Below are 27932 nucleotides of genomic sequence, written 5' to 3'. Positions count from 1 at the left end.
ATGTACACAGTGACTGCACCAGCAGCAGAATAGTGAGTGTAGCTCTGGAGTATAATACAGGATGTAACTCAGGATCAGTACAGGATAAGTAATGTCATGTATGTACACAGTGACTGCACCAGCAGCAGAATAGTGAGTGCAGCTCTGGGGTATAATACAGGATATAACTCAGGATCAGTACAGGATAAGTAATGTCATGTATGTACACAGTGACTGCACCAGCAGCAGAATAGTGAGTGCAGCTCTGGAGTATAATACAGGATGTAACTCAGGATCAGTACAGGATAAGTAATGTCATGTATGTACACAGTGACTGCACCAGCAGCAGAATAGTGAGTGCAGCTCTGGAGTATAATACAGGATGTAACTCAGGATCAGTACAGGATAAGTAATGTCATGTATGTACACAGCGACTGCACCAGCAGCAGAATAGTGAGTGCAGCTCTGGGGTATAATACAGGATGTAACTCAGGATCAGTACAGGATAAGTAATGTCATGTATGTACAGTGACTGCACCAGCAGCAGAATAGTGAGTGCAGCTCTGGGGTATAATACAGGATGTAACTCAGGATCAGTACAGGATAAGTAATGTTATGTATGTACACAGTGACTGCACCAGCAGCAGAATAGTGAGTGCAGCTCTGGAGTATAATACAGGATGTAACTCAGGATCAGTACAGGATAAGTAATGTCATGTATGTACACAGTGACTGCACCAGCAGCAGAATAGTGAGTGCAGCTCTGGAGTATAATACAGGATGTAACTCAGGATCAGTACAGGATAAGTAATGTCATGTATGTACACAGTGACTGCACCAGCAGCAGAATAGTGAGTGCAGCTCTGGAGTATAATACAGGATATAACTTAGGATCAGTACAGGATAAGTAATGTCATGTATGTACACAGTGACTGCACCAGCAGCAGAATAGTGAGTGCAGCTCTGGAGTATAATACAGGATGTAACTCAGGATCAGTACAGGATAAGTAATGTCATGTATGTACACAGTGACTGCACCAGCAGCAGAATAGTGAGTGCAGCTCTGGAGTATAATACAGGATATAACTTAGGATCAGTACAGGATAAGTAATGTCATGTATGTACACAGTGACTGCACCAGCAGCAGAATAGTGAGTGCAGCTCTGGAGTATAATACAGGATGTAACTCAGGATCAGTACAGGATAAGTAATGTCATGTATGTACACAGTGACTGCACTAGCAGCAGAATAGTGAGTGCAGCTCTGGAGTATAATACAGGATGTAACTCAGGATCAGTACAGGATCCGTAATGTCATGTATGTACACAGTGACTGCACCAGCAGCAGAATAGTGAGTGCAGCTCTGGAGTATAATACAGGATGTAACTCAGGATCAGTACAGGATAAGTAATGTCATGTATGTACATAGTGAGTGTACCAGCAGTAGAATAGTGAGTGCAGCTGCGCTTGGCAATCTCCGTCACAGAATGGTCATGTGCGGCCATCTGCTCCATTAATCACGGGGAGCAACAGGGGGTCTGATGGAGGTACCTGGGCCCCCACCGGACCCCTCGTTCTCCTGATGTGTCTCATCACTAAGATATGGCTTTGGATACGGCCTAACTTGTTTAATGGAAAAACCCCTTTTAATGTGCACAGTGGCTCCACCTTTTGTTATGTGCACAGATGACATTGACAAGACGTTGCTAAAGTTTGCTAAAACCCCCCTCTCTATTTCCTGTGTCCGTCGTAATGTACAGGGGTAAATGGCTTTTAGACGAGTAATAAAATTTGTGGCGCTCCCCAGACACTGGCCCAGGCTCACAGCGATATACAACTGACGGGTCACCGTGACGTACAAAGCAGAACCTTCTGTACAGAATAACAAAATATAAAGACATTTATCCTTTATTTAAAAAGCAGCAATTTTTTTTTTTTTGTTTTATATTTGATTTTTTAACTTTGAGAGCTACAGAGAGGAAAGAGACAGCGTCTGCCGCCGGCGAAGAGAAAGAGGGTCCGTCCCAGGACAGAGAGGAAGACTAGAGACGGGTCTGGGTTATACCATGAACTAACTATCCAAAAACAGTAATAAAATAAAACCAACTCTGCAAAAATAACCTGAAAAGGAATTCATAAAGAACTCTCTACTTTATAATATCTGCGGCCCAGCCTCAGTTATGTCCAGTGTAGAAAAGGAAAAATAATCTGTGTCCCCCCCCAAAATACACAAGGTCCGGTCCCAGCACAACCCACATAAGAAGCTTCTGAGACCACTCAGGACCCCCCACCCTGCAATCACTTCAATGGAAGTCAATGACCTTGAAGCGCATGCGGTGACCCTTCACCTCCGAGGTCCCACCATCACCCCGAGTCTCTCTTTTTGACGTTCCTCATTGCTCCGTCCGGTAATGCTAAAAACGTAATGACTGCTTTCTGCTAAAAAAACTAAAACATTGCTGCAACGGTTAATGGATTGTGGCTAAAATTGCCGGAACCGAATGTGAATAGAGGGTCCGCCAACATCCAGACCCTCGCTAAAACATCTACTTAATATCCAACAATGCTAATAGCTAACGGTCTTCCTAAAACAGCGCCACATCTGTCTATGGGTTGTGTCCGGTATTGCAGCCTGGATGTGAATAGGGCTAAGCTGCAAGATCAAACACAACCCACGGAGGCGCTGTTTCAGATCCAAGTTTTCCAAATTCTGAACAAATTAAATGAGTTGTTTTGGACCAGACCCACTACTTCTAGGCCGGTTCCAACTCCTTATTTTCTCACGTGGCAAGGGCCTGGCCGTCTACATACAGTGGCTAAACCAGCAGTTACATAGATGGAGCAGGAGGCGTCTGGCACGTGATTGCTTCCTGATCGGGCCCCGATACTGGGTCTGCTCCAAACCAGAACAAGCTTCTGGTTAACCTTTGGTGATGAGATGCTACTGGTACAAGTCCATGGGTACAGATGTGGGGTGGGGTCCTCTTTATGGGTGGGTCTGCCTTCTCCTCCCTCTGCAGCCTATACACATTAATATTTCGCTATCCACAATACATGGCTTTTATTTGGTCCCTATTACTGAATCGGGGCTGGAAGCTTTAGGCGGATGTATGGTTAGATACACCTACAAACAGTTAAAATCCCAATACGCTTTACCTGAAGAGCTAAAACATCTGAGCTAGCAGGAAGCCAACCCTAGGGCGCCCCTCAGTCACTCTTCTTTGGAGATCTATGTATACGGAGGACGAGTGTACACCGAGGTGCTAAATTTTATGAAGGAGGGAGGATGTGAAACCATCCACCGTGCTGAACCACTGCTACTGGATACACAGGTTCACCCTTACAGACAAAAAAGGTCTCCAGAAAGTTCCTTCTGCCCAAATGTACACTCCGAACCTTCTCATCAGCAGTTCCATGTCCCTGAGTGCTGGCCCACCCTTCACCCTTGACCTCAGTGATAAATGCCTGAAGGCCAAGGCATTGTGCAACATTCGGGGCAGCGTTCCTCATACACCAAGACGGAACAGTTTGGAGAACGCGGGCCGCGCTTTGGAAGACCTGCACAAGGGCGATAGGCTTCCAGGTCACAGATGAGCTCCACCACCTCGTCCACCGTGGTGAGCCGACTCGGGTGATTGCTGAAGAGTTCGTGGCAGGAGGGGACAGTGTAGTTCCTCACGGCGATATTAAAGTGAAGTCCTGGGAGGATGTGGATGATTGTCTCCGACATGGTGGACGTCCGTGACCTCTGGACTAGATGCAGGTTAGGGCCGTTTGGAGGAAGTAATTCCCAATGCGCCGGCAAAGGAATCTCATTCAGCTCGTCCATAAATTCCTGCAAAACCCGATCTAGACCGGTACTGGCATTGTATGAGCCCAGACTGAAAATCTCCATGATCTGTAGAGAAAAATATCAAGCATTAAATGTTATTCAAGATCTGCAGCCCAGCCAAGTGCAAGACAAGCGGAGACAAGCAGAGCAGTGGTCACCATTCTAAGCAGAGGGGTTGTAGATGCCTCATCACCGGACTGGTCATGGGGCCCAGGAGTTGTCAGGCCCCACTAGGCAGTATTTATACTGATGATCTATCCATAGAAAAGGATCCGTGGGGGTCCTATACAGTGCTGGGAGCCAGAAGGGGAAGGCTCCATCCAATGTATAGCTCCTATACGCTGGAATAGAGACTGGTAAACCCTCTGGCTATAACCACTGTATAGCTCCTATACGCTGGAATAGAGACTGTATATCTTCTGGCTATAACCACTGTATAGCTCCTATACGCTGGAATAGACTGGTATAACTTCTGGTCATATCCACTGTATAGCTCCTATACGCTGGAATAGAGACTGTATATCTTCTGGCCATATCCACTGTATAGCTCCTATACGCTGGAATAGAGACTGGTAAACCCTCTGGCTATAACCACTGTATAGCTCCTATACGCTGGAATAGAGACTGTATATCTTCTGGCTATAACCACTGTATAGCTCCTATACGCTGGAATAGAGACTGTATATCTTCTGGCTATAACCACTGTATAGCTCCTATACGCTGGAATAGACTGGTATAACTTCTGGTCATATCCACTGTATAGCTCCTATACGCTGGAATAGAGACTGTATATCTTCTGGCCATATCCACTGTATAGCTCCTATACGCTGGAATAGAGACTGGTAAACCCTCTGGCTATAACCACTGTATAGCTCCTATACGCTGGAATAGAGACTGTATATCTTCTGGCTATAACCACTGTATAGCTCCTATACGCTGGAATAGAGACTGTATATCTTCTGGCCATATCCACTGTATAGCTCCTATACGCTGGAATAGAGACTGGTAAACCCTCTGGCTATAACCACTGTATAGCTCCTATACGCTGGAATAGAGACTGTATATCTTCTGGCTATAACCACTGTATAGCTCCTATACGCTGGAATAGACTGGTATAACTTCTGGTCATATCCACTGTATAGCTCCTATACGCTGGAATAGACTGTATATATGTATAATGTTAGCTGTAATACACATGTTTGGAGAGAGCCATGTATGCATGCACTTACAAACTCCAAAAAGACAGGGGTACCATTCCTAAAAGATGGGATGTGCATGTGGCCCTGTGCCAGTGCTAGAGCGGTGCGGAGCTGGTGCACACGGCCATCACCCCATTCATAGTCACTGTGACAGGTACAGGTAGTATATAAGAGGCTCACCACAGGAGTACTCTCATCAGCCATCGCTATGTCATCATCCTCCGTGACAAACTCTTGTGATTTCACTGGACAATGGAGATCCTGTCAGAAAAAAAGTGCAAAAAATAGAAGCGAGTGAGAACCGATAACATCCCGCACGCGGGGGCAAGCATCAGACGTATCAGGCGTACCAGGGGCTGCTCGTCATCGTCAATGTTAATGATGGTGGTGGTCTCCACAGTCTCTTCTTTTACCCCTTTGGTGTCCACACTACCAATGACCCAGCCGCCACGTGTCCCCTGTAACAGTCCATCAGGAGACATTATTGTACATGAGAAATCTGAACCCCACACTGACTGTACCACACACTGTGACAATCCTTACATCTGCCGCTGGGTATCCTCCATTCTTCAGTGCCAGCCTTATGACGGGTATCTTGGGTGGCAGCTGCACGTCTTCATCTGGTCTCTACAGAGAGGGGGTTAAAAATTTTGTAAACACCCGATGGAAGAACTTCCTACAATAAAAACTACAAGTCTTGACGTTATATCTGCTATTTGGTGTATGCAGCTCCTGGGCAGATCTATGCATCTCCATGATCACAGACGCTGTAGTCTGAACCCGCAGTCATATATTAGTCTACTCCCGCCTAGGACATGACTTCAGTATCAGACCACACAGGGTTTGTTTGTGGTCTGTAACCATGGAGACACATAATCTGGCTCGGGATCTGTATACACAAAAGAGGAGATTTTTCCTTTTTTTTATCCAAGTATATTTTATTTAGATCACATGACACCCCTTCATAGAGCATAGAGCCCAGGCCGTCGTACACACCGTGACTTCCATGTTCTCTGCAGCTTCTGCCGCCTCTTTCTGCCGCTCCAGCATTATGGGGTGGTTGGATTTCAGGAACAGTGGTATGTTTTTCTCCTAGGGAAACACAGAGATACAAGATCAGTCAGGACTGAGCACAGCGCGGAAATCACCCGTCCTATACAAGCACACAAAGCACCAAAACCACAGCTCGCAAAAAGAAAACAAAATACAGCATGGAATGGGCGGCCGTGTTTAAGGTCACCTGAATCTCGGAGATCATGGCCAGAGCCATAAATGATGCTGGCAATGGAGCAGCCCTCTAACCAATAAGGAAAGGGACAGGGGAGGGGGCCATGCTGCATGTTATAATATACAGGGCAGGAGGGAATAGCATAAAATCTACAGAGATGAGAAACGAAGAAAGAATTTCTATCCATGATGAGTCCAGACGGTAATAATAACCCACCACGGCAAAACGCAAGCACTGCCGCCAGCGACACTTCTGCCGCTTTAGGTTGCGGCCACCGAATTTGGGCTTGTCTTGGCAGAAGTCACATTCGCCACAGTCCAAGTTCTTAAGGCAGGCCTCGCACTGCCCACATTTCCGGTTCTTGCGGCGGCCTGCCAAATGCTGCGGAACATAGTGGGGGAGGGGGGGACAAGGAAGAGAAGATCAGGTGCTCGGCCTCAGCCAGGTTGTGTTTAACAAGATGAAGAAGCAGGAGTGAATGGCTTAGAGAGAAGATGATATGGAGGGAGGGAGGGAGGGAGGGAGGGAGGGGGGGGGGGTCTCCCCAAGCTGAAGCTGCAAAGGAATAAAAAACAAAAACCACAACGCTAGAAAGAAAGTGAAGGGAGAGGAATGAGGCGTCTAGTGACCTCCTCCCCTGAAAGGCATGCAAACTAGATGGATGGGTCTCTGGGGGGAGGATATAGAATATAGGGGGCGCTCATGCATGAGAAGGCAATGAAAGATGGGGCTACTGCAAACCCAACACTACAAGCAGCCACCAAAAGCAGCAGGAGGAAGACTAACAAGTACCATCCCCTCCGCACGGCACTAACCTGTCCTCTAATCCCAAGTTTCGGCTTTACTTTTATTTTTTTCTTCTGGAAAGAAAATATAAATATTATTAGTCCAAACACATTTAAAGGGGGGGGGGGAGCAAACCATAAAGGGTCTCTGCCAGATTCCAGCCAAGCTGAAGATCAGGTTTTTAATAAGTGGTCTGTCAGTTGTACGGTTCCCTGACAGAAGCCACAGGTGAAATTACAGGGAACCTGTCACCACATTATACAGCCCTAGTAACTTACTGACACCCTTCTCTTAGCTAAATCAACTTTATCTTATATTACCTGGCATCAGAGGTGCATGCCCTGCATGGCGCCCCCTTCCCATCTACTCCTCCTAATGCAGTCTTACTATTCAGCAGTTCATGGCATCGAAGGTCCTATACCCACTACATCTGCAAAATCTACCCCACGTATGTATCTGATCACATGAAATCACAGCATTCCCCATTAGATACATTAGATTTTGCAAATGTAAAGGGCCTTAGATGACATCACATGGCACCATGTAACGGACACAATATTTATACAAGTAATTGGACCTTTATACATTGAATATTGACAGACGGGCCCCAAGTACAACAAGGCAGCGCAGTGATTTGAAGAGACACAAGCTGACAGTCAAAATAAGGGGCCGTGGTTTACTGGTGGCCCAGGAGAGAAGCAGAGTCAAACCTTGGAGATGGAGTCAAGAAAGCCACTTTGAATATCAGAAAAATGGCTGTAATTAAGGTACAGTGTTTGCTGGCAGCCAATTTGGGGCGAAATGGGGAGGTACTGCACCCCTTTTACCAGCAGGCATTGCACCCCTTTTACCAGCAGGCCTTGCACCCCTTTTACCAGCAGGCCTTGCTAGTTTGGGTGGTAAAATTCTGGTGAAGTACTACACTGAACTGTTCAATAGGCGATGGCTTGGGACATAAAGGGCTGGATCTTCCATTCTGGAGGCTGGGTGTTGTAGTATACCAGGTTGGATACCAGTGAATAGTTGGTCCACCTTACTCCAGGTTCTCACCTTATTGTAACAGCGCCTCTTCAGACACTTTCCTTTGATCTTCCGACCCGGGTTCTGTCTCTTTCTGATACACAGAGAACAGTTACCACAGTTTTCTAATGTGCAGCAAGCTAAACAATGACCACAGTTTCCTCCCTGTAGAGGATAGAGGACAGCGTTAATTCTACTGCTCACCAATAGGGGGCACTAGCACCAGGTAAAAGGAAATACATACTATATTTAACTTCTTCGTCAGTTTTTTAGATGGTGGTGGTTTTGCCTTTTGTTTCTGCAATTAAAAAAAAATAAAGTAAGTGAAATTATAATAGAGGGAGTACAGGGACAGGACGCTCTAGTGCGGTAGTCGTATTTGAGCAATCCAATGTGTCCCCATGACTTGCCTTATTGTGACACGCACGCTTCAGACACTTGTCGCTGATCTCCTGGTCGGGGTTCTGCTGCTTACTTGTACACACAGAGCAGGTATTGCAGTCTTCCTTCATCAGGCAGCCGGGACAGCGGCCACAGACCCCTCCCTATGGGCAGGCAGCACATTTACAGGTTTGGTCCTTTACAACACTAGATTATAACATTTTCGGACAACCCCTTTAATAATATAGAGGGTGTCAACAGATTTGTGGGTGGCTCCTACACAAATCACATACTGGAAAGCATAGCTTTGGTCTCTACTACCCCCATCATCCATCTACCATTAGTCTCTGGTTGGATCTATAGTCATTTCTCATACCTTCCGGATAACCTGCAGGCAGCGTCTTTTCACACACTTCCAGGAGCTTCCAAATTCTGGATTTTGAGATCGAAGGAGACACACAGAGCAATGTCCACAGTTCTCTGTCACCCGGCAGGCGGTGCATGTCCCACAGCCGCTGGTCTACAAGTAAACAGAGAAATAACTGCAGTGTCTCCACATGGAGGCTATACTGGGTGTCCGCGCTCAGCAGGTGACCCGGAATAGAGAACAGTGAGAAGACCCACTAATGCTGAATGATAATATATATTTGGGGGGGGGGGTTTGTATATTTATGTATGATCACTCGAAAGTGCAGACTCACCTTTAACGCTTTCTGTTGTTTGCCGTGGAACTGCTTTGCAGCTGGGAGGAAAGAAAATATAACATAACATTTGTCTGGTGCAGATATAAGGAGGCTGATCTTTCCCCCATTTGTGTACACAGCTCCTATGCAGAACTATGAGCCTCCACGGTTAGAGACCACAAACTAAGCCACCATATCGGTGCTATAAGGACTACTCACCTCTGCAGTCTGCGCAATACCACACTGTCTGCTTCGATTTACCAAACTCAACTCCAGTGAACCAGGCGTTACAGCCATTACAGCACCTAGAAGACAGGAGGATTGTACTGACTAACCATACATCTACGTTATACCGTAATAACAGTGCCACTTTCAAGCGCGGGCGGCGTGCATGTGGCGGTATAAGGGACCGGAAGACATGTAGACATCCACTATGGTTCCCTTCTCTTGGATGAGAGCATGTCACTTCCACCCCAGCATGCTGTCACTGACTTACGCAATCTGTGACTCCTCCTCCTCCTCCTCCTTCTTTCCATTCTTCAGTCCTGGCTCGGGACTAACAGGAAGGGACTTCTGCTTCTTTTTAGGCGGAGAATCAGACGAGTGCTTTGGAGATTTTGAATGCCGTTTATAGTGTCTAAGAGGTTTCCTCTGTGAGGAAGAATATAGGAAAGTTATTGATACAAAAAATGGATTTGTATTCCACAGTTGTAGATTTGGTGATATGTCCTCACACTGCTGTGCTCTTAGCTCTGGGTATCAGGCTATTTTAAAGCCCCAACCTTTGAGTCACTGCTGCAGTATTTCCCCCAAACCATACTGTAGTTTATATTCAAAATGGATCAGAACAGTAGTGTGAGTGTTAGCTACAACCCTGGAATATAAATCCTTATTTCACAGTCCTGCTGCTACTAACAACAGATACAAAGGTATGATCAGACATCTCTCCAGGGATAATACAATGACACTGACTGAGCTCTGCATGGTGACACTGGCTGAGCTCTGCATGGTGACACTGGCTGAGCTCTGCATGGTGACACTGGCTGAGCTCTGCATGGTCACACATGCTGGCATTACCCCCATTCCTTGCCGGTTTGGAATAACCCCCTGCCACGGTCACTTCCTACCTTATCCTCCGGTAATATTGTTCCGCTCTTGAAATCGAAACATGACAAGTCCACAGAGTCCCCCAAGAATTTGGACAGTTCATTCCTGCTCCTGAAACGTTGGCCCGTGGGGCTAAGAGAGAAGAAGGAAGAAAGGTCAGAGGTCACCATCATCCTGTAATGTGGCACTACTCACACAAGAACCCAGCTTTCTAGAGACAAAAATGGCTCATCTTCAGTAATACAAGGTTGTGCACAACCCCTTTGTGACAGATGGCCATTGATGCCCCAATGTCCAGGTCATTTGTGATGTTCTGCTATGTGCTTTAAATGACAATATCTTTACAGATCAAAAAAATTTTACTTTGGATTTTTTTTCATGTCATGTGAGACTTTAACTTGATAAGATAGTTTTATTAATGACATATTACAAATTACATATTTTCTACTTTATAAAATTAGCCGATAAAATGACATTTTTGGGTCATTTTTCCCGATTAAACTATTTTTAAGTTGTAAAATAGTAAAACTGAATTAACTTTTACCAAAATATGTTAGAAATATGTCATCCCATCACCCTTTCCCCAGGTTCGGCTACAGGTGCAGAGGGTGCATGTACTTGCAAATCTGCAAACTAAGTCTTTCCTGCAGCTTCTTCTATATTCAAGCTGACAGAACACTTCAAACGCCTATATCTCCTGAGTAGAGATGAGCGAACATGCTCGTCCGAGCTTGATGCTCGGTCGAGCATTAGCGTACTCGAAACTGCTCGTTACTCGGACGAATACTTCGCCCGCTCGAGAAAATGGCAGCTCCCGCCGTTTTGCTTTTTGGCGGCCAGAAACAGAGCCAATCACAAGCCAGGAGACTCTGCACTCCACCCAGCATGACGTGGTACCCTTACACGTCGATAGCAGTGGTTGGCTGGCCAGATCAGGTGACCCTGGGATAGACTAGCCGCTGGCCGCGCTGCTCGGATCATTCTGTCTCTGGATGCCGCTAGGGAGAGAGCTGCTGCTGGTCAGGGAAAGCGTTAGGGTGTTCTATTAGCTTACTGTTAGGCAGGAGTGATTCTCAAAGAACCCAACAGCCCTTCTTAGGGCTACAATAACGTTATACTTTTTTTATTTTAATTTGCATCTTTTACCATTTTGTGAGGAATTAGCAGGGGGACTTGCTACCGTTGTGTTTAGCTCTTAGTGGCACACATATCCATAGCAAAGACCGAAGTGGGAAAATTCAGTAGGGGTTGGATTTCTATTAGGCAATAACTCAGTGTCATCTCATCTGGCATAGTAGTGTGCTTCCTTTGATACTTGGCTAGAAAATAGCCATAGGAGAATACAAACAGCTTCTTGAAGCCTACAGTAGCGTTCTATATATTTGATTTCTGGTTGATCTGCTGGTGGCTGTAGTTTCTGCAGTGCATGTACTTGCCAATTCTGAGCAATTTGTAGTGAGACTTGCGACCGCTGTGTTCTGCGCTTAGTGGCGCACATATCCATAGCAAAGGCCGAAGTGGGAAAATTCAGTAGGGGTTGGATTTCTATTAGGCAATAACTCAGTGTCATCTCATCTGGCATAGTAGTGTGCTTCCTTTGATACTTGGCTAGAAAATAGCCATAGGAGAATACAAACAGCTTCTTGAAGCCTACAGTAGCGTTCTATATATTTGATTTCTGGTTGATCTGCTGGTGGCTGTAGTTTCTGCAGTGCATGTACTAGCCAATTCTGAGCAATTTGTAGTGAGACTTGCGACCGCTGTGTTCTGCGCTTAGTGGCGCACATATCCATAGCAAAGGCCGAAGTGGGAAAATTCAGTAGGGGTTGGATTTCTATTAGGCAATAACTCAGTGTCATCTCATCTGGCATAGTAGTGTGCTTCCTTTGATACTTGGCTAGAAAATAGCCATAGGAGAATACAAACAGCTTCTTGAAGCCTACAGTAGCGTTCTATATATTTGATTTCTGGTTGATCTGCTGGTGGCTGTAGTTTCTGCAGTGCATGTACTTGCCAATTCTGAGCAATTTGTAGTGAGACTTGCGACCGCTGTGTTCTGCGCTTAGTGGCGCACATATCCATAGCAAAGGCCGAAGTGGGAAAATTCAGTAGGGGTTGGATTTCTATTAGGCAATAACTCAGTGTCATCTCATCTGGCATAGTAGTGTGCTTCCTTTGATACTTGGCTAGAAAATAGCCATAGCAATAGGATAGGATTGTTTGGTTTTAAAAACTCAAAAAAAAACAAAAAACACACAAAAAAAAAAAAAACACAAAAAAACACAAAAAAAAACAAAAAGAAGTAAAAAAAAAAAAAAAGTTATAACTCTCATTTTAAAAATGTTTAACCCGAGGGCTAGGGGTAGAGGACGAGGGCGGGGACGTGGGCGTCCAACTACTGCAGGGGTCAGAGGCCGTGGTCCTGGGCGGGGTGAGACACCACCTGCTGATGAGGGAGCAGGGGAACGCCGCAGAGCTACACTCCCTAGGTTCATGTCTGAAGTTACTGGGACTCGTGGTAGAGCACTGTTGAGGCCAGAACAGTGCGAACAGGTGATGTCGTGGATTGCTGACAATGCTTCGAGCAATTTGTCCACCACCAGTCAGTCTTCCACGCAGTCCACCCATGTCACCGAAATCCCCACTCCTCCAGCTCCTGCACCTCAGCCTCCTCCCCCCCAGTCTGCCCCCTCCCAGGAAAATTTGCCATTTGAACCGGCATACTCTGAGGAACTGTTTTCTGGACCCTTCCCACAGTCACAAACCACTTGTCCGGTTGCTGCTGAGCAATTTTCCGATGCCCAGGTTTTCCACCAGTCACAGTCTGTGGGTGATGATGACCTTCTTGACATAGTGGAAGTGTGTAAAGAGGTGTCCGACGATGAGGAGACACGGTTGTCAGACAGTGGGGAAGTTGTTGTCAGGGCAGGAAGTCCGAGGGGGGAGCAGACTGAGGGATCGGAGGATGATGAGGTGACAGACCCAAGCTGGGTTGAGAGGCCGGGTGAACACAGTGCTTCTGAGACGGAGGAGAGTCCTCGACCAGAACAGGTTGGAAGAGGCAGTGGTGGGGCCAGACGGAGAGGCAGGGCCAGAGCTGGTGCATCAGCGCCACTGTCAACTAGTGAAGCTCCCGTGGTGAGGGCTCTTGCGGCGAGGGCTAGATCTTCAGAAGTGTGGAGGTTCTTTAAGGAAACACCGGATGACCGACGGACTGTGGTGTGCAACATTTGCCAAACCAGGCTCAGCAGGGGTTCCACCACTACTAGCTTAACTACCACCAGTATGCGCAGGCATATGAATGCTAAGCACCCCACTCAGTGGCAACAAGCCCGTTCACCTCCGGCCGTGCACACCACTGCTCCTTCCCCTGTGTCAGCTGCTAGTCAGCCCCCTGCCCAGGACCCTGCCACAAAAACCCCATCGTCGCCTCCACGATCCTCCACAGCATCCACCAGCGTTCAGCTCTCCATACCCCAGACGCTGGAGCGGAAACGCAAATATAGTGCAACCCACCCGCACGCCCAAGCCCTTAATGTGCACATCTCCAGATTGCTTAGCCTGGAGATGCTGCCCTATAGGCTAGTAGAGACCGAGGCCTTTCGCAACCTCATGGCGGCGGCCGCCCCTCGGTATTCGGTCCCCAGCCGCCACTACTTTTCCCGATGTGCCGTCCCAGCCCTGCACCAGCACGTGTCAGACAACATCATCCGTGCCCTGACCAACGCCGTTTCTGACAAGGTCCACCTGACCATGGACACGTGGACGAGTGCTGCCGGGCAGGGCCACTATATATCGCTGACGGCACATTGGGTTAACTTGGTGGAGGCTGGGACCGAGTCTGACCCTGGGGCTGCTCATATACTGCCGACGCCGAGGATTGCGGGGCCTACCTCGGTCCAGGTGTTTCAGGCCTACTATGCCTCCTCCTCCTCCCACCCCTCCTCCACCTCCTCCTCCGAACTACCATCCGTGGGCACGGCGCCATCAGTCGGTAGCTCTAGGCACAGCAGCAGTGCCGTCGCTAAGCGACAGCAGGCGGTGCTCAAACTGCTGAGCCTAGGCGACAAAAGGCACACCGCCCAAGAGCTATTACAGGGCATCACGGCGCAGACTGATCTGTGGCTGGCACCGCTGAACCTCAAGCCGGGAATGGTTGTGTGTGACAACGGCCGTAACCTGGTTGCGGCTCTGCAACTCGGCAGACTGACACATGTGCCATGCCTGGCCCATGTGTTAAATCTGATAGTGCAGCGTTTCCTCAAGACATACCCCAATCTGTCTGATTTGCTCACGAAGGTGCGCCGCATCTGTGCGCATTTCAGGAAGTCCAGCCCAGATGCTGCCACTCTCAGGGCAGCGCAGCGCCGCCTCCAACTGCCCGCTCACCGACTGTTGTGCGACGTGCCCACGAGGTGGAATTCAACACTGACCATGTTATCCAGAGTTTACCAGCAGCGCAGAGCGATTGTAGACTGCCAGATGTCAACTTCCACCAGAAGTGGTAGTCAGGTCAGTCAGCTTCCTCAAGTCTACAATGAGGAGTGGACGTGGATGTCTGATATCTGTCAGGTGCTGAGTAACTTTGAGGAGTCAACACAGATGGTCAGTGGCGATGCCGCCATCATCAGCCTCACCATCCCGCTGCTTGGCCTGTTGAAAAACTCTCTGATCAGCATGAAGTCGGAAGCTTTGCGCTCGTCACAAGAGACGGGGGAAGAAGATTCCCTTGTTGATAGCCAAAGCACCCTCAGGTCTGTTTCTCAGCGCATATCGGAGGAGGTGGAGGTGGAGGAGGATGAGGAGGAAGAGGAGGAGAATGTTGGCGAGACACAAGAGGGGACCATTGTTGAGTCCTTCACTGTTCAGCGTGTATGGGCAGAAGAAGAGGAGTTGGAGGAGTTGGAGGAGGAGGAAATGGACAGTCAGGCCAGTGAGGGGAGTGAATTCTTACGCGTTGGTACTCTGGCGCATATGGCAGATTTCATGCTAGGCTGCCTATCCCGTGACCCTCGCGTTCAAAGAATTTATTCCAGCACCGATTACTGGGTGTTCACTCTCCTGGACCCACGGTACAAGCAAAATCTTTCCACTCTCATCCCTGCAGAGGAAAGGAGTGTGAGAATGCATGAATACCAGCAGGCCCTGGTGCACAAGCTGAAACAGTATTTCCCTTCTGACAGCGCTAGCGGCAGAGTGCGTAGTTCTGCGGGACAAGTAGCGAGGGAGAGTAGGCGAGCAGGCAGCTTGTCCAGCACTGGCAAGGGTACGCTTTACAAGGCTTTTGCCAGCTTTATGTCACCCCAGCAAGACACTGTCACCTGTCCCCAGTCTCGGCAGAGTAGGGCTGATCTTTACAGAAAGATGGTGAGGGAGTACGTAGCTGACCATACCATCGTCCTAAATGATCACACAGCTCCCTACAACTACTGGGTTTCAAAGCTGGACATGTGGCACGAACTGGCGCTGTACGCCTTGGAGGTTCTTGCCTGCCCTGCCGCTAGCGTCTTGTCCGAGCGGGTTTTCAGTGCAGCTGGTGGCATCATCACAGATAAGCGTACACGCCTGTCGACTGACAGCGCTGACAGGCTGACGCTTATTAAAATGAATAAAGCCTGGATTTCTCAGAATTTCCAATCTCCACCAGGTGAAGGAAGCTCAACCTGAATAATTTATCCACTCCTCCTCCTCCTCCTCATTTTCCTCCTTCTCCTCCTCTTTGTACAGTAAAGCAGAGGAAACTGGCTATTTTTTGACAGGGCCCACTGGCTCTTGCTATAGTACTTTATGCATTTAATTTTTCTGGAGGGCCACCTACCCGGTCCTCTGTTTTAAAAAATTTTTGGGACTGCCACATACAGGCACTCAATCTATTCCATTTTACTGGAGGGCCACCTACCTGCTCCTCTGGTTTGAAAAATTTTTGGGACTGCCACATACAGGCACTCAATCTATTCCATTTTACTGGAGGGCCACCTACCTGCTCCTCTGGTTTGAAAAATTTTTGGGACTGCCACATACAGGCACTCAATCTATTCCATTTTACTGGAGGGCCACCTACCTGCTCCTCTGGTTTGAAACATTTTTGGGACTGCCACATACAGGCACTCAATCTATTCCATTTTACTGGAGGGCCACCTACCTGCTCCTCTGGTTTGAAACATTTTTGGGACTGCCACATACAGGCACTCAATCTATTCAATTTTTCTGGAGGGCCACCTACCTGCTCCTCTGGTTTGAAAACTTTTTGGGACTGCCACATACATGCACTCAATCTATTCCATTTTTCTGGAGGGACACCTACCTGCTCCTCTGGTTTGAAAACTTTTTGGGACTGCCACATACAGGCACTCAATCTATTCCATTTTACTGGAGGGCCACCTACCTGCTCCTCTGGTTTGAAACATTTTTGGGACTGCCACATACAGGCACTCAATCTATTCCATTTTTCTGGAGGGACACCTACCTGCTCCTCTGGTTTGAAAACTTTTTGGGACTGCCACATACAGGCACTCAATCTATTCCATTTTTCTGGAGGGCCACCTACCTGCTCCTCTGGTTTGAAAACTTTTTGGGACTGCCACATACATGCACTCAATCTATTCCATTTTTCTGGAGGGACACCTACCTGCTCCTCTGGTTTGAAAACTTTTTGGGACTGCCACATACAGGCACTCAATCTATTCCATTTTACTGGAGGGCCACCTACCTGCTCCTCTGGTTTGAAACATTTTTGGGACTGCCACATACAGGCACTCAATCTATTCCATTTTTCTGGAGGGACACCTACCTGCTCCTCTGGTTTGAAAACTTTTTGGGACTGCCACATACAGGCACTCAATCTATTCCATTTTTCTGGAGGGCCACCTACCTGCTCCTCTGGTTTGAAAACTTTTTGGGACTGCCACATACATGCACTCAATCTATTCCATTTTTCTGGAGGGACACCTACCTGCTCCTCTGGTTTGAAAACTTTTTGGGACTGCCACATACAGGCACTATCCAAATTAAATTGTCTCCATAGCAGCCTCCACACGTTGTCTCCATTGCTACCTCCAAAAGTCGTCCATATAGCTGCCTCCATACATCCTCCCCTTATCAAACGAGGTGTGTCAGGCAGAAATTTGGGTTGTTTTCATGGATTCCACATCAAAGTTGTTAACTTTGTCGCCACCCTGCTGTGTTATCCACAAAATATACTGGCAAACTTTTATGATTAACCGATATTATTTCAGCGCTTCTTGCGCAGCTGTTTACATTCCCCTCATCCGTCATATCCCAAACTTATAAGAACGCTACTACACTTGATCTTATACAAAAGGTTCTTAGAAGTGCTGTTTGGGGAGTAGCCTAGAGACAGGGGCTTGGATTGGCGAAAGCTCGCCTGGCTGCGGAGCGCCAGCTCCATCCCAAGATCCAACTAACATAGTTTTAACTGCAGCACCTTTAATCTACTACTAGTTCACTGCCTCCATAATAATAATAATAATAATCTTTATTTATATAGCGTCATCATATTCTGTAGCGCTTTACAAATCATAGGAAACAAATACAAATGTAATGTAACAGAGCACAACATTTGTATGGAACAACAGGAGTGAGGTCCCTGCTCGCCAGAGCTTACGGTTTATGAAGATGATGGGGTAACACGAGGTAAAAGAATATTTAATGGTCAAGCCATTCTTCTTAGGGAATAGAAAAAAATATAATAAATGGAATTGCTGTCGCTTGAAACACTCAGCCGTCATCTTATATACCAGGTCCAGGGTGAATGGGACTGCAGAGAAGTCTGGTGCCTGTTGGTTGCTGGATAACAGATGGGAGGACGACACAGGACGGGTTAGTAGAAGAGTTAAAACTTCATGCAGTTAATGAGTGTTATAGGCTTGCCTAAAGAAATGGGTTTTAAGAGCACGTTTGAAACTTTGGAGGTTAGGTATTAGTCTGATAGTCCGGGGCAGAGCATTCCATAGAATTGGTGCAGCTCTAGAGAAGTCTTGGAGACGCGAGTGGGAGGTCCGCACTAGGGTAGAGGTTAATCTAAGATCACTGGCGGATCTAAGAGCACGGGTTGGGCGATAGACTGAGATAAGAGAGGAGAGGTAGGGGGGTGCAGCATTATACAGAGCTTTATGGATGAGGGTTATTATTATTTTAAACTATTCGAAAGGAGACTGGCAGCAAGTGCAGCGACTGGCATGAACTGTAAGCATACATGGTCCCCTTATCAAACGAGCTGTGTCAGGCAGAATTTGGGGTTGTTTTCATGGCTTCCATGTTAACTTTGTCGCCACCCTGCTGTGTAATCCACAAAATATACTGGCAAACTTTTATCATGTAGCGATATTATTTGAGCGCTTCTTGCTCACCTCCTTTGGTTCCTCTCTGCCACCCATTGGTTTGAAGCCTGAGTCCATTTAGGGTATGTCGCCATGCCACTCTCTAGCCTGCCGCTGCTGCCTCTGCATGCCGTCCCCTATAGTGTCAGGGTCAATTATTGCATGTTTTAGATGCTATCTAACCTCATTCTGTCACTCTGTCATGGCCATGCTGTTGCTCATAATTTTGGCATAATGGTGCGATTAGGCAGCCTCAGAGGCATCCATGCATGCTGCCCCTGCTGTTTCCTGTCCATTTCCGTGGTGTTTCCATCCTTTTCTGAGGTTCCCAGGTGTTTGGCCAAGCTTCCCTGTGCAGAGCCTTGGTCCCCTTGAAAAATGCTCGAGTCTCCCATTGACTTCAATGGGGTTCGTTATTCGAGACGAGCACTCGAGCATCGGGAAAAGTTCGTCTCGAATAACGAGTACCCGAGCATTTTAGTGTTCGCTCATCTCTACTCCTGAGCCCTGGCACCTAGACACACAATTCTGTCATATAAAACAGGAGAGTCACTCCTTTGATATTATATAATTTTGTGCATGGATGCAGAACAGAACCGGTGATATTCACTCTCTAAAGTTACAATCTGGAATAGAAAGCTTTACATAAACATCAAAAGTTTTCACTATAACAAAGGAAGGTAAAAGCGTCCTAATAAGGATTCCCAGTGGAACCATGTTCCTCAGGAGTTCTTTTATGATAATTCTATATGCCGGGTAATAGAGAGTTATAAGTAATGCTACGACACCCAAGCTCCTCAGCGAAGCCTCGTGTTTTAATGTATGCGATCCCTCGGTGGTGCTAGCGGTCCCAGCCCCACACTGTGTGTGCGCCCCAGGGTTATTAGCATATGACTTTTATAACTCTATATTTCCCGGCATATAGAGTAGTAATAAAAGTAACCTGATGGAGTGGATATCTCTGGATCTGTAAATCCATCTCTCCTGTGTAATATGACCCCAGGTTCAGGAGATATAACCATTTGAAGTTGGTCAGTGCCATGACGTAGGGCATGTGCAAATAGGACGTATATATAACCGTATGGCAGTCGTGAAGGGGTTAAATGAAATCTACGATCCGAATCTATCCTGATAAACCAGGGGTACTTACCCATATATCCGGGCACCGTGACTGTGGTATCTTCTTAGATTTGTTATCCATGACCTCCTTCCGTCTGCAATCAACTTTTAAAATTATGCTCCCCTAGCCCCTCTCTGTGATCCGGCTTTACAGACTGTTACACGGAGCACAAGTGCTGAGGAAGCAGGGGGAAGGGCGAGACAGCAGAATAGCCTGTAAAGCAAGTGAGGGTTGCCCTTGAGGCTCATTAGCATAATTCTACAAGTTGATGTTAGACAACAGGAGACCATGGATAACAAATATAAGAAGATACCGCAGTCCCGGTGCCTGGATCTATCATGACGGATTCGGATGGTAGATTTCCTGTGCACAGGGGAGACCCCCAGTACTGAATGAATGGAGGGGCCGGGCACATCCTCATTCACGGGGGTCCCACCATTCTAATCATCCCACTAATGGGGCCCACACTGATCCGTGTGCTCTCCACTATCCTGTGGACGCTCATGTGGGAGCGATTACAGGCCTAAATGATGCTGGGAAAGCCGAATTATAAGTGACAAACAATACGGCTGCCAGTACAGCTCAACCAAGCTTTATCAACTCTGCCATTCAGGAGCCCGGGAAAGCTGGGTCATTCACAGCGGCTGCTTCCAACCATCTATGTTCTAAGCAGATCACCCCCCAATGATACCTCTGATAGTAGGTGTCAGACTGCCCAGTAGACGCCCCGGATTTGCGGGTGACGGTCCGTCTCTTCCAGCCGGGACCCAGAATGGGCCATTCCTGCCATCCCTCGGACATGGTGGAGGGAGAAGCCTGAGACAATAAGAGGAGATGATCAATGAGGCCGGCCGTGCGGAGCAGCTGCAGGGATAAGACATGGAGGGGGGGACGCACGCTGGAGACACACATGGATGCCTCTCGCTTCTCTCCGGAGTCTCTGACTCACTACATTCCTCCTGCTCCAGCCCACAGCACAGGCCGTGGGAGGAAGCCCAGCACAGGAACACCCTGCAGTGCGCTGCACGCTACCAGGAGGCCGGGAGACTACAACTCCCAGCATGCACTGCAGCCACACAGCCAGCCACCAGACACCATGCATCCCATAACACCTCACTACATGGCGGTATTATCCAGACACCATACATATCCCATAACACCTCACTACATGGCGGTATTATCCAGACACCATACATAACCCATAACACCTCACTACATGGCGGTATTATCCAGACACCATACATATCCCATAACACCTCACTACATGGCGGTATTATCCAGACACCATACATATCCCATAACACCTCACTACATGGCGGTATTATCCAGACACCATATATAACCCATAACACCTCACCACAGGGCAGTATTATAACCCGCAACACCTCACTACATGGCGGTATTATCCAGACACCATATATAACCCATAACACCTCACTACATGGCGGTATTATCCAGACACCATATATAACCCATAACACCTCACTACATGGCGGTATTATCCAGACACCATACATATCCCATAACACCTCACTACATGGCGGTATTATCCAGACACCGCATATAACCCATAACAACTCACTACATGGCGGTATAATCCAGACACCGCATATAACCCATAACAACTCACTACATGGCGGTATAATCCAGACACCATACATATCCCATAACACCTCACTACATGGCGGTATTATCCAGACACCGCATATAACCCATAACAACTCACTACATGGCGGTATAATCCAGACACCATACATAACCCATAACACCTCACTACATGGCAGTATTATCCAGACACCATATATATCCCATCACACCTCACTACATGGCGGTATTATCCAGACACCATATATATCCCATCACACCTCACTACATGGCGGTATTATCCAGACACCATACATATCCCATAACACCTCACTACATGGCGGTATTATCCAGACACCATATATATCCCATCACACCTCACTACATGGCAGTATTATCCAGACACCATATATATCCCATAACACCTCACTACATGGCAGTATTATCCCAGACACCATATATATCCCATAACACCTCAGTACATGGCAGTATTATCCAGACACCATATATAACCCATAACACCTCACTACATGGCGGTATTATCCAGACACCATATATAACCCACAACACCTCACTACATGGCAGTATTATCCAGACACCATATATATCCCATAACACCTCACTACATGGCAGTATTATCCAGACACCATATATAACCCATAACACCTCATTACATGGCGGTATTATCCAGACACCATATATATCCCATAACACCTCACTACATGGCAGTATTATCCAGACACCATATATATCCCATAACACCTCACTACATGGCAGTATTATCCCAGACACCATATATATCCCATAACACCTCAGTACATGGCAGTATTATCCAGACACCATATATAACCCATAACACCTCACTACATGGCGGTATTATCCAGACACCATATATAACCCACAACACCTCACTACATGGCAGTATTATCCAGACACCATATATATCCCATAACACCTCACTACATGGCAGTATTATCCAGACACCATATATAACCCATAACACCTCATTACATGGCGGTATTATCCAGACACCATATATATCCCATAACACCTCACTACATGGCGGTATTATCCAGACACCATATATATCCCATAACACCTCACTACATGGCAGTATTATCCAGACACCATATATATCCCATAACACCTCACTACATGGCGGTATTATCCAGACACCATACATATCCCATAACACCTCACTACATGGCGGTATTATCCAGACACCATATATATCCCATAACACCTCACTACATGGCGGTATTATCCAGACACCATATATATCCCATAACACCTCACTACATGGCGGTATTATCCAGACACCATATATATCCCATAACACCTCACTACATGGCGGTATTATCCAGACACCATATATATCCCATAACACCTCACTACATGGCGGTATTATCCAGACACCATACATATCCCATAACACCTCACTACATGGCGGTATTATCCAGACACCATATATATCCCATAACACCTCAGTACATGGCGGTATTATCCAGACACCATACATATCCCATAACACCTCACTACATGGCGGTATCATCCAGACACCATACATATCCCATAACACCTCACTACATGGCGGTATTATCCAGACACCATATATATCCCATAACACCTCACTACATGGCAGTATTATCCAGACAGCATATATATCCCATAACACCTCACTACATGGCGGTATTATCCAGACACCATACATATCCCATAACACCTCACTACATGGCGGTATTATCCAGACACCATATATATCCCATCACACCTCACTACATGGCGGTATTATCCAGACACCATACATATCCCATAACACCTCACTACATGGCGGTATTATCCAGACACCATACATATCCCATAACACCTCACTACATGGCGGTATTATCCAGACACCATACATATCCCATAACACCTCACTACATGGCGGTATTATCCAGACACCATACATATCCCATAACACCTCACTACATGGCGGTATTATCCAGACACCATACATATCCCATAACACCTCACTACATGGTGGTATTATCCAGACACCATATATAACCCATAACACCTCACTACATGGCGGTATTATCCAGACACCATATAACCCATAAAACCTCACTACATGGCGGTATTATCCAGACACCATATATAACCCATAACACCTCACTACATGGCAGTATTATCCAGACACCATATATAACCCATAACACCTCACTACATGGCAGTATTATCCAGACACCATATAACCCATAAGCGTGAGGTAAAATGAAAGCCGCGCTGTGATTAGATGTTATGGGCCTTTCTTTCTGATGCCCTCACTAATCACAAACCAGTCAGACACAGCAGCCAATCACAGTGCAGCTTTCATGTTACCACAGAAGATTAAGGAATGAAAGCAGAGATCTAACTGGTCGCTACAGGAAAACAAGGAGGTGGTTCTATGTGAATGGCGGCCATTTTGGTTCTTGGATTCCCTGAAGGGAAAGATTTGAACCTTAAAATTATTCTCTAGATAACACAGCCCCATAACCCCATAGCTCCAGTCCGACACACAGATACATATTAATGTAGAGAGGACCAGGCCCTTATGCACAGAACAATAACATACAGTATACACAGGATAGAACAGGCCCCTACACACACAATATACCAAAACACTTTGTGAAACCAACAAAAATTATACACAGAAAATATAGAACATATCCTGTGCAAATACATGACATAAGAAGTGGATACAGCGCCGTATATATAGACAGGAGGAGGATACAGCGCCGTATATATAGACAGGAGGAGGATACAGCGCCGTATATATAGACAGGAGGAGGATACAGCGCCGTATATATAGACAGGAGGAGGATACAGCGCCGTATATATAGAGAGGAGGAGGATACAGCGCCGTATATATAGAGAGGAGGAGGATACAGCGCCGTATATATAGAGAGGAGGAGGATACAGCGCCGTATATATAGAGAGGAGGAGGATACAGCGCAGTATATATAGAGAGGAGGAGGATACAGCGCAGTATATATAGAGAGGAGGAGGATACAGCGCAGTATATATAGAGAGGAGGAGGATACAGCGCAGTATATAGACAGGAGGAGGATACAGCGCAGTATATAGACAGGAGGAGGAGGGGATAGAGAGCAGTATATAGACAGGAGGAGGAGGATACAGTGCAGTATATAGACAGGAGGAGGAGGATACAGCGCAGTATATAGACAGGAGGAGGAGGAGGATACAGCGCAGTATATAGACAGGAGGAGGATACAGCGCAGTATATAGACAGGAGGAGGATACAGCGCAGTATATAGACAGGAGGAGGAGGAGGATACAGCGCAGTATATAGACAGGAGGAGGATACAGCGCAGTATATAGACAGGAGGAGGAGGAGGATACAGCGCAGTATATAGACAGGAGGAGGAGGATACAGCGCAGTATATAGACAGGAGGAGGAGGATACAGCGCAGTATATAGACAGGAGAAGGAGGATACAGCGCAGTATATAGACAGGAGAAGGAGGATACAGCGCAGTATATAGACAGGAGGAAGAGGATACAGCGCAGTATATAGACAGGAGGAGGAGGATACAGCGCAGTATATAGACAGGAGGAGGAGGGGATAGAGAGCAGTATATAGACAGGAGGAGGAGGGGATAGAGAGCAGTATATAGACAGGAGGAGGAGGGGATAGAGAGCAGTATATAGACAGGAGGAGGAGGATACAGTGCAGTATATAGACAGGAGGAGGAGGATACAGTGCAGTATATAGACAGGAGGAGGAGGATACAGCGCAGTATATAGACAGGAGGAGGAAAATACAACGCAATATATATACAGGAGGAGGAGGGGGGATACTGCGCAGTATATAGACAGGAGGAGGAGGAGATAGAGAGCAATATATAGACAGGAGGAGGAGGGGATAGAGAGCAATATATAGACAGGAGGAGGAGGATACAGTGCAGTATATAGACAGGAGGAGGAGGGGTGATACAGCGCAGTATATAGACAGGAGGAGGAGGGGTGATACAGCGCAGTATATAGACAGGAGGAGGAGGGGTGATACAGCGCAGTATATAGACAGGAGGAGGAGGGGATAGAGAGCAGTATATAGACAGGAGGAGGAGGGGATAGAGAGCAGTATATAGACAGGAGGAGGAGGATACAGCGCAGTATATAGACAGGAGGAGGAGGATACAGCGCAGTATATAGACAGGAGGAGGAGGATACAGCGCAGTATGTAGACAGGAGGAGGAGGGGGATACAGCGCAATATATAGACAGGAAGAGGAGGGGAATACAGCGCAGTATATAGACAGGAGGAGGAGGGGGATACAGCGCAGTATATAGACAGGAGGAGGAGGGGGATACAGCGCAGTATATAGACAGGAGGAGGGGGATACAGCGCAGTATATAGACAGGAGGAGGGGGATACAGCGCAGTATATAGACAGGAGGCGGGGGGGGATACAGCACAGTACATAGACAGGAGGAGGAGGGGAAACAGCGCAGTACATAGACAGGAGGAGGAGGGGATAGAGAGCAGTATATAGACAGGAGGAGGAGGGGGGATACAGCGCAGTATATAGACAGGAGGAGGAGGGGAAACAGCGCAGTACATAAACAGGAGAAGGAGGGGGATACAGCGCAGTATATAGACATGAGGATACAGCGTAGTATATAGACAGGAGGAGGAGGATACAGCGTAGTATGTAGACAGGAGGAGGAGGATACAGCGCAGTATGTAGACAGGAGGATACAGCGCAGTATGTAGACAGGAGGATACAGCGCAGTATGTAGACAGGAGGATACAGCGCAGTATGTAGACAGGAGGGGGATACAGCACAGTATATAGACAGGAGGAGGAGGGGGATACAGCGCAGTACATAAACAGGAGAAGGAGGGGGATACAGCGCAGTATATAGACAGGAGGATACAGCGTAGTATATAGACAGGAGGAGGAGGATACAGCGTAGTATATAGAAGGGAGGAGGAGGATACAGCGCAGTATATAGACAGGAGGAGGAGGATACAGCGCAGTATATAGACAGGAGGAGGAGGATACAGCGCAGTATATAGACAGGAGGAGGAGGATACAGCGCAGTATATAGACAGGAGGAGGAGGATACAGCGCAGTATATAGACAGGAGGAGGAGGATACAGCGCAGTATATAGACAGGAGGAGGAGGATACAGCGCAGTATATAGACAGGAGGAGGAGGATACAGCGCAGTATATAGACAGGAGGAGGAGGATACAGCGCAGTATATAGACAGGAGGAGGAGGATACAGCGCAGGATATAGACAGGAGGAGGAGGATACAGCGCAGTATATAGACAGGAGGAGGAGGATACAGCGCAGTATATAGACAGGAGAAGGAGGATACAGCGCAGTATATAGACAGGAGGAGGAGGAGGATACAGCGCAGTATATAGACAGGAGGAGGAGGATACAGCGCAGTATATAGACAGGAGGAGGAGGATACAGCGCGGTATATAGACAGGAGGAGGAGGATACAGCGCAGTATATAGACAGGAGGAGGGGGATACAGCGCAGTATATAGACAGGAGGAGGGGGATACAGTGCAGTATATAGACAGGAGGAGGAGGATACAGCGCAGTATATAGACAGGAGGAGGAGGATACAGCGCAGTATATAGACAGGAGGAGGATACATTGTATCATATATGCAGGGGGCGTGTATATTTTCATATTGCTGTCTCGGTCATGTGACCGTGTGATTGACAGCTGCGCACTGACTCCTTCCACGATACGTAACACACCCGGGCTCCCGCTCTTACCTATCCGCCTACCAATCCTCCTTCGGTGCTAACTCTGCTACGGGCGGGAGCGCTGCAGGAACCGGAAACCAACTTCCTTCCTCTTCCGGTCAAACGGTGTACACCCCGAGCACAGCCGCCATTACCCGGGTGTACAGGCAAGGAGGCGTGGAACGCACAGCCCGGAGCCACGCCCACCAGATCTGCCCTCCGTGACGTAACACCACAGAACACACCCACATCCTGTACAGATAGTAACTGGTAAACAAGAGGAGCGAGATGGCGAATGAGAGGGCGGGGCCAAGGGAGGCGGGGCTTATAATATTTATGTATTAATAGATTATAGTAGTTCTTGTACATAGGGGGCAGTATTATAGTAGTTGTATTCCTGTACATAGGGAGCAGTATTATAGTAGTTATATTCTTGTACATACGGGGCAGTATTATAGTAGTTATATTCTTGTACATAGGGAGCAGTATTATAGTAGTTGTATTCTTGTACATAGGGGCAGTATTATAGTAGTTGTATTCTTGTACATAGGGGCAGTATTATAGTAGTTGTATTCTTGTACATAGGGGCAGTATTATAGTAGTTGTATTCCTGTACATAGGGGGCAGTATTATAGTAGTTGTATTCCTGTACATAGGGGGCAGTATTATAGTAGTTGTATTCCTGTACATAGGGGGCAGTATTATAGTAGTTGTATTCCTGTACATAGGGGGCAGTATTATAGTAGTTGTATTCCTGTACATAGGGGGCAGTATTATAGTAGTTGTATTCCTGTACATAGGGAGCAGTATTATAGTAGTTATATTCTTGTACATAGGGGCAGTATTATAGTAGTTATATTCTTGTACATACGGGGCAGTATTATAGTAGTTATATTCTTGTACATAGGGAGCAGTATTAT

The 27932-nt window shown here is 47.0% G+C and overlaps 1 protein-coding gene across 3 annotated transcripts; it reads right to left on the bottom strand.

Moving 5' to 3' along the window:
- Positions 1-757: 757 nt before the first annotated feature.
- Positions 758-27238, bottom strand: LOC140077703 (methyl-CpG-binding domain protein 1-like). 3 transcript variants are annotated; one of them, XM_072125089.1, is made up of 17 exons: positions 27043-27237; positions 20366-20490; positions 10236-10347; positions 9605-9759; positions 9328-9413; positions 9127-9167; positions 8802-8945; positions 8455-8589; positions 8289-8342; positions 8075-8209; positions 7054-7098; positions 6455-6619; positions 6007-6102; positions 5554-5637; positions 5361-5468; positions 5191-5271; positions 760-3877 (listed from the first exon to the last, which is right to left on the bottom strand). In XM_072125089.1, exons 2-17 carry the CDS (start codon positions 20473-20475, stop codon positions 3431-3433), a joined length of 1998 nt encoding a protein of 665 aa, XP_071981190.1. In that variant the 5' UTR covers positions 20476-20490; positions 27043-27237; the 3' UTR covers positions 760-3430. The 3 variants fall into 3 exon arrangements, with proteins under 3 accessions (XP_071981192.1, XP_071981193.1, XP_071981190.1); XM_072125091.1 differs by lacking the exon at positions 8802-8945 and having other exon boundaries at positions 758-3877; positions 27043-27238; XM_072125092.1 differs by lacking the exon at positions 6455-6619 and having other exon boundaries at positions 759-3877.
- Between the last annotated feature and the right edge of the window lie 694 nt (positions 27239-27932).

This window comes from Engystomops pustulosus, chromosome 9 (assembly GCF_040894005.1).
Source record: "Engystomops pustulosus chromosome 9, aEngPut4.maternal, whole genome shotgun sequence".
Lineage (NCBI taxonomy): Eukaryota > Metazoa > Chordata > Amphibia > Anura > Leptodactylidae > Engystomops > Engystomops pustulosus.
The sequence above is the reverse complement of the archived record's forward strand: the minus strand, read 5'-3'. Positions and strand labels throughout refer to the sequence as shown.

What these genes read in the sequence shown, in the direction of transcription:
- LOC140077703 (XM_072125089.1), bottom strand. Translation starts at nt 20,475, where the DNA reads ATGTCCGAGGGATGGCAGGAATGGCCCATTCTGGGTCCCGGCTGGAAG. An exon ending in CAATATTACCGGAGGATAAG is followed by an intron (nt 9,760 to 10,235) that starts GTAGGAAGTGAC and finishes TCTTCCTCACAG; the next exon opens with AGGAAACCTCTTAGACACTA. An exon ending in AGAGGCGCTGTTACAATAAG is followed by an intron (nt 7,099 to 8,074) that starts GTGAGAACCTGG and finishes TTTTCTTTCCAG; the next exon opens with AAGAAAAAAATAAAAGTAAA.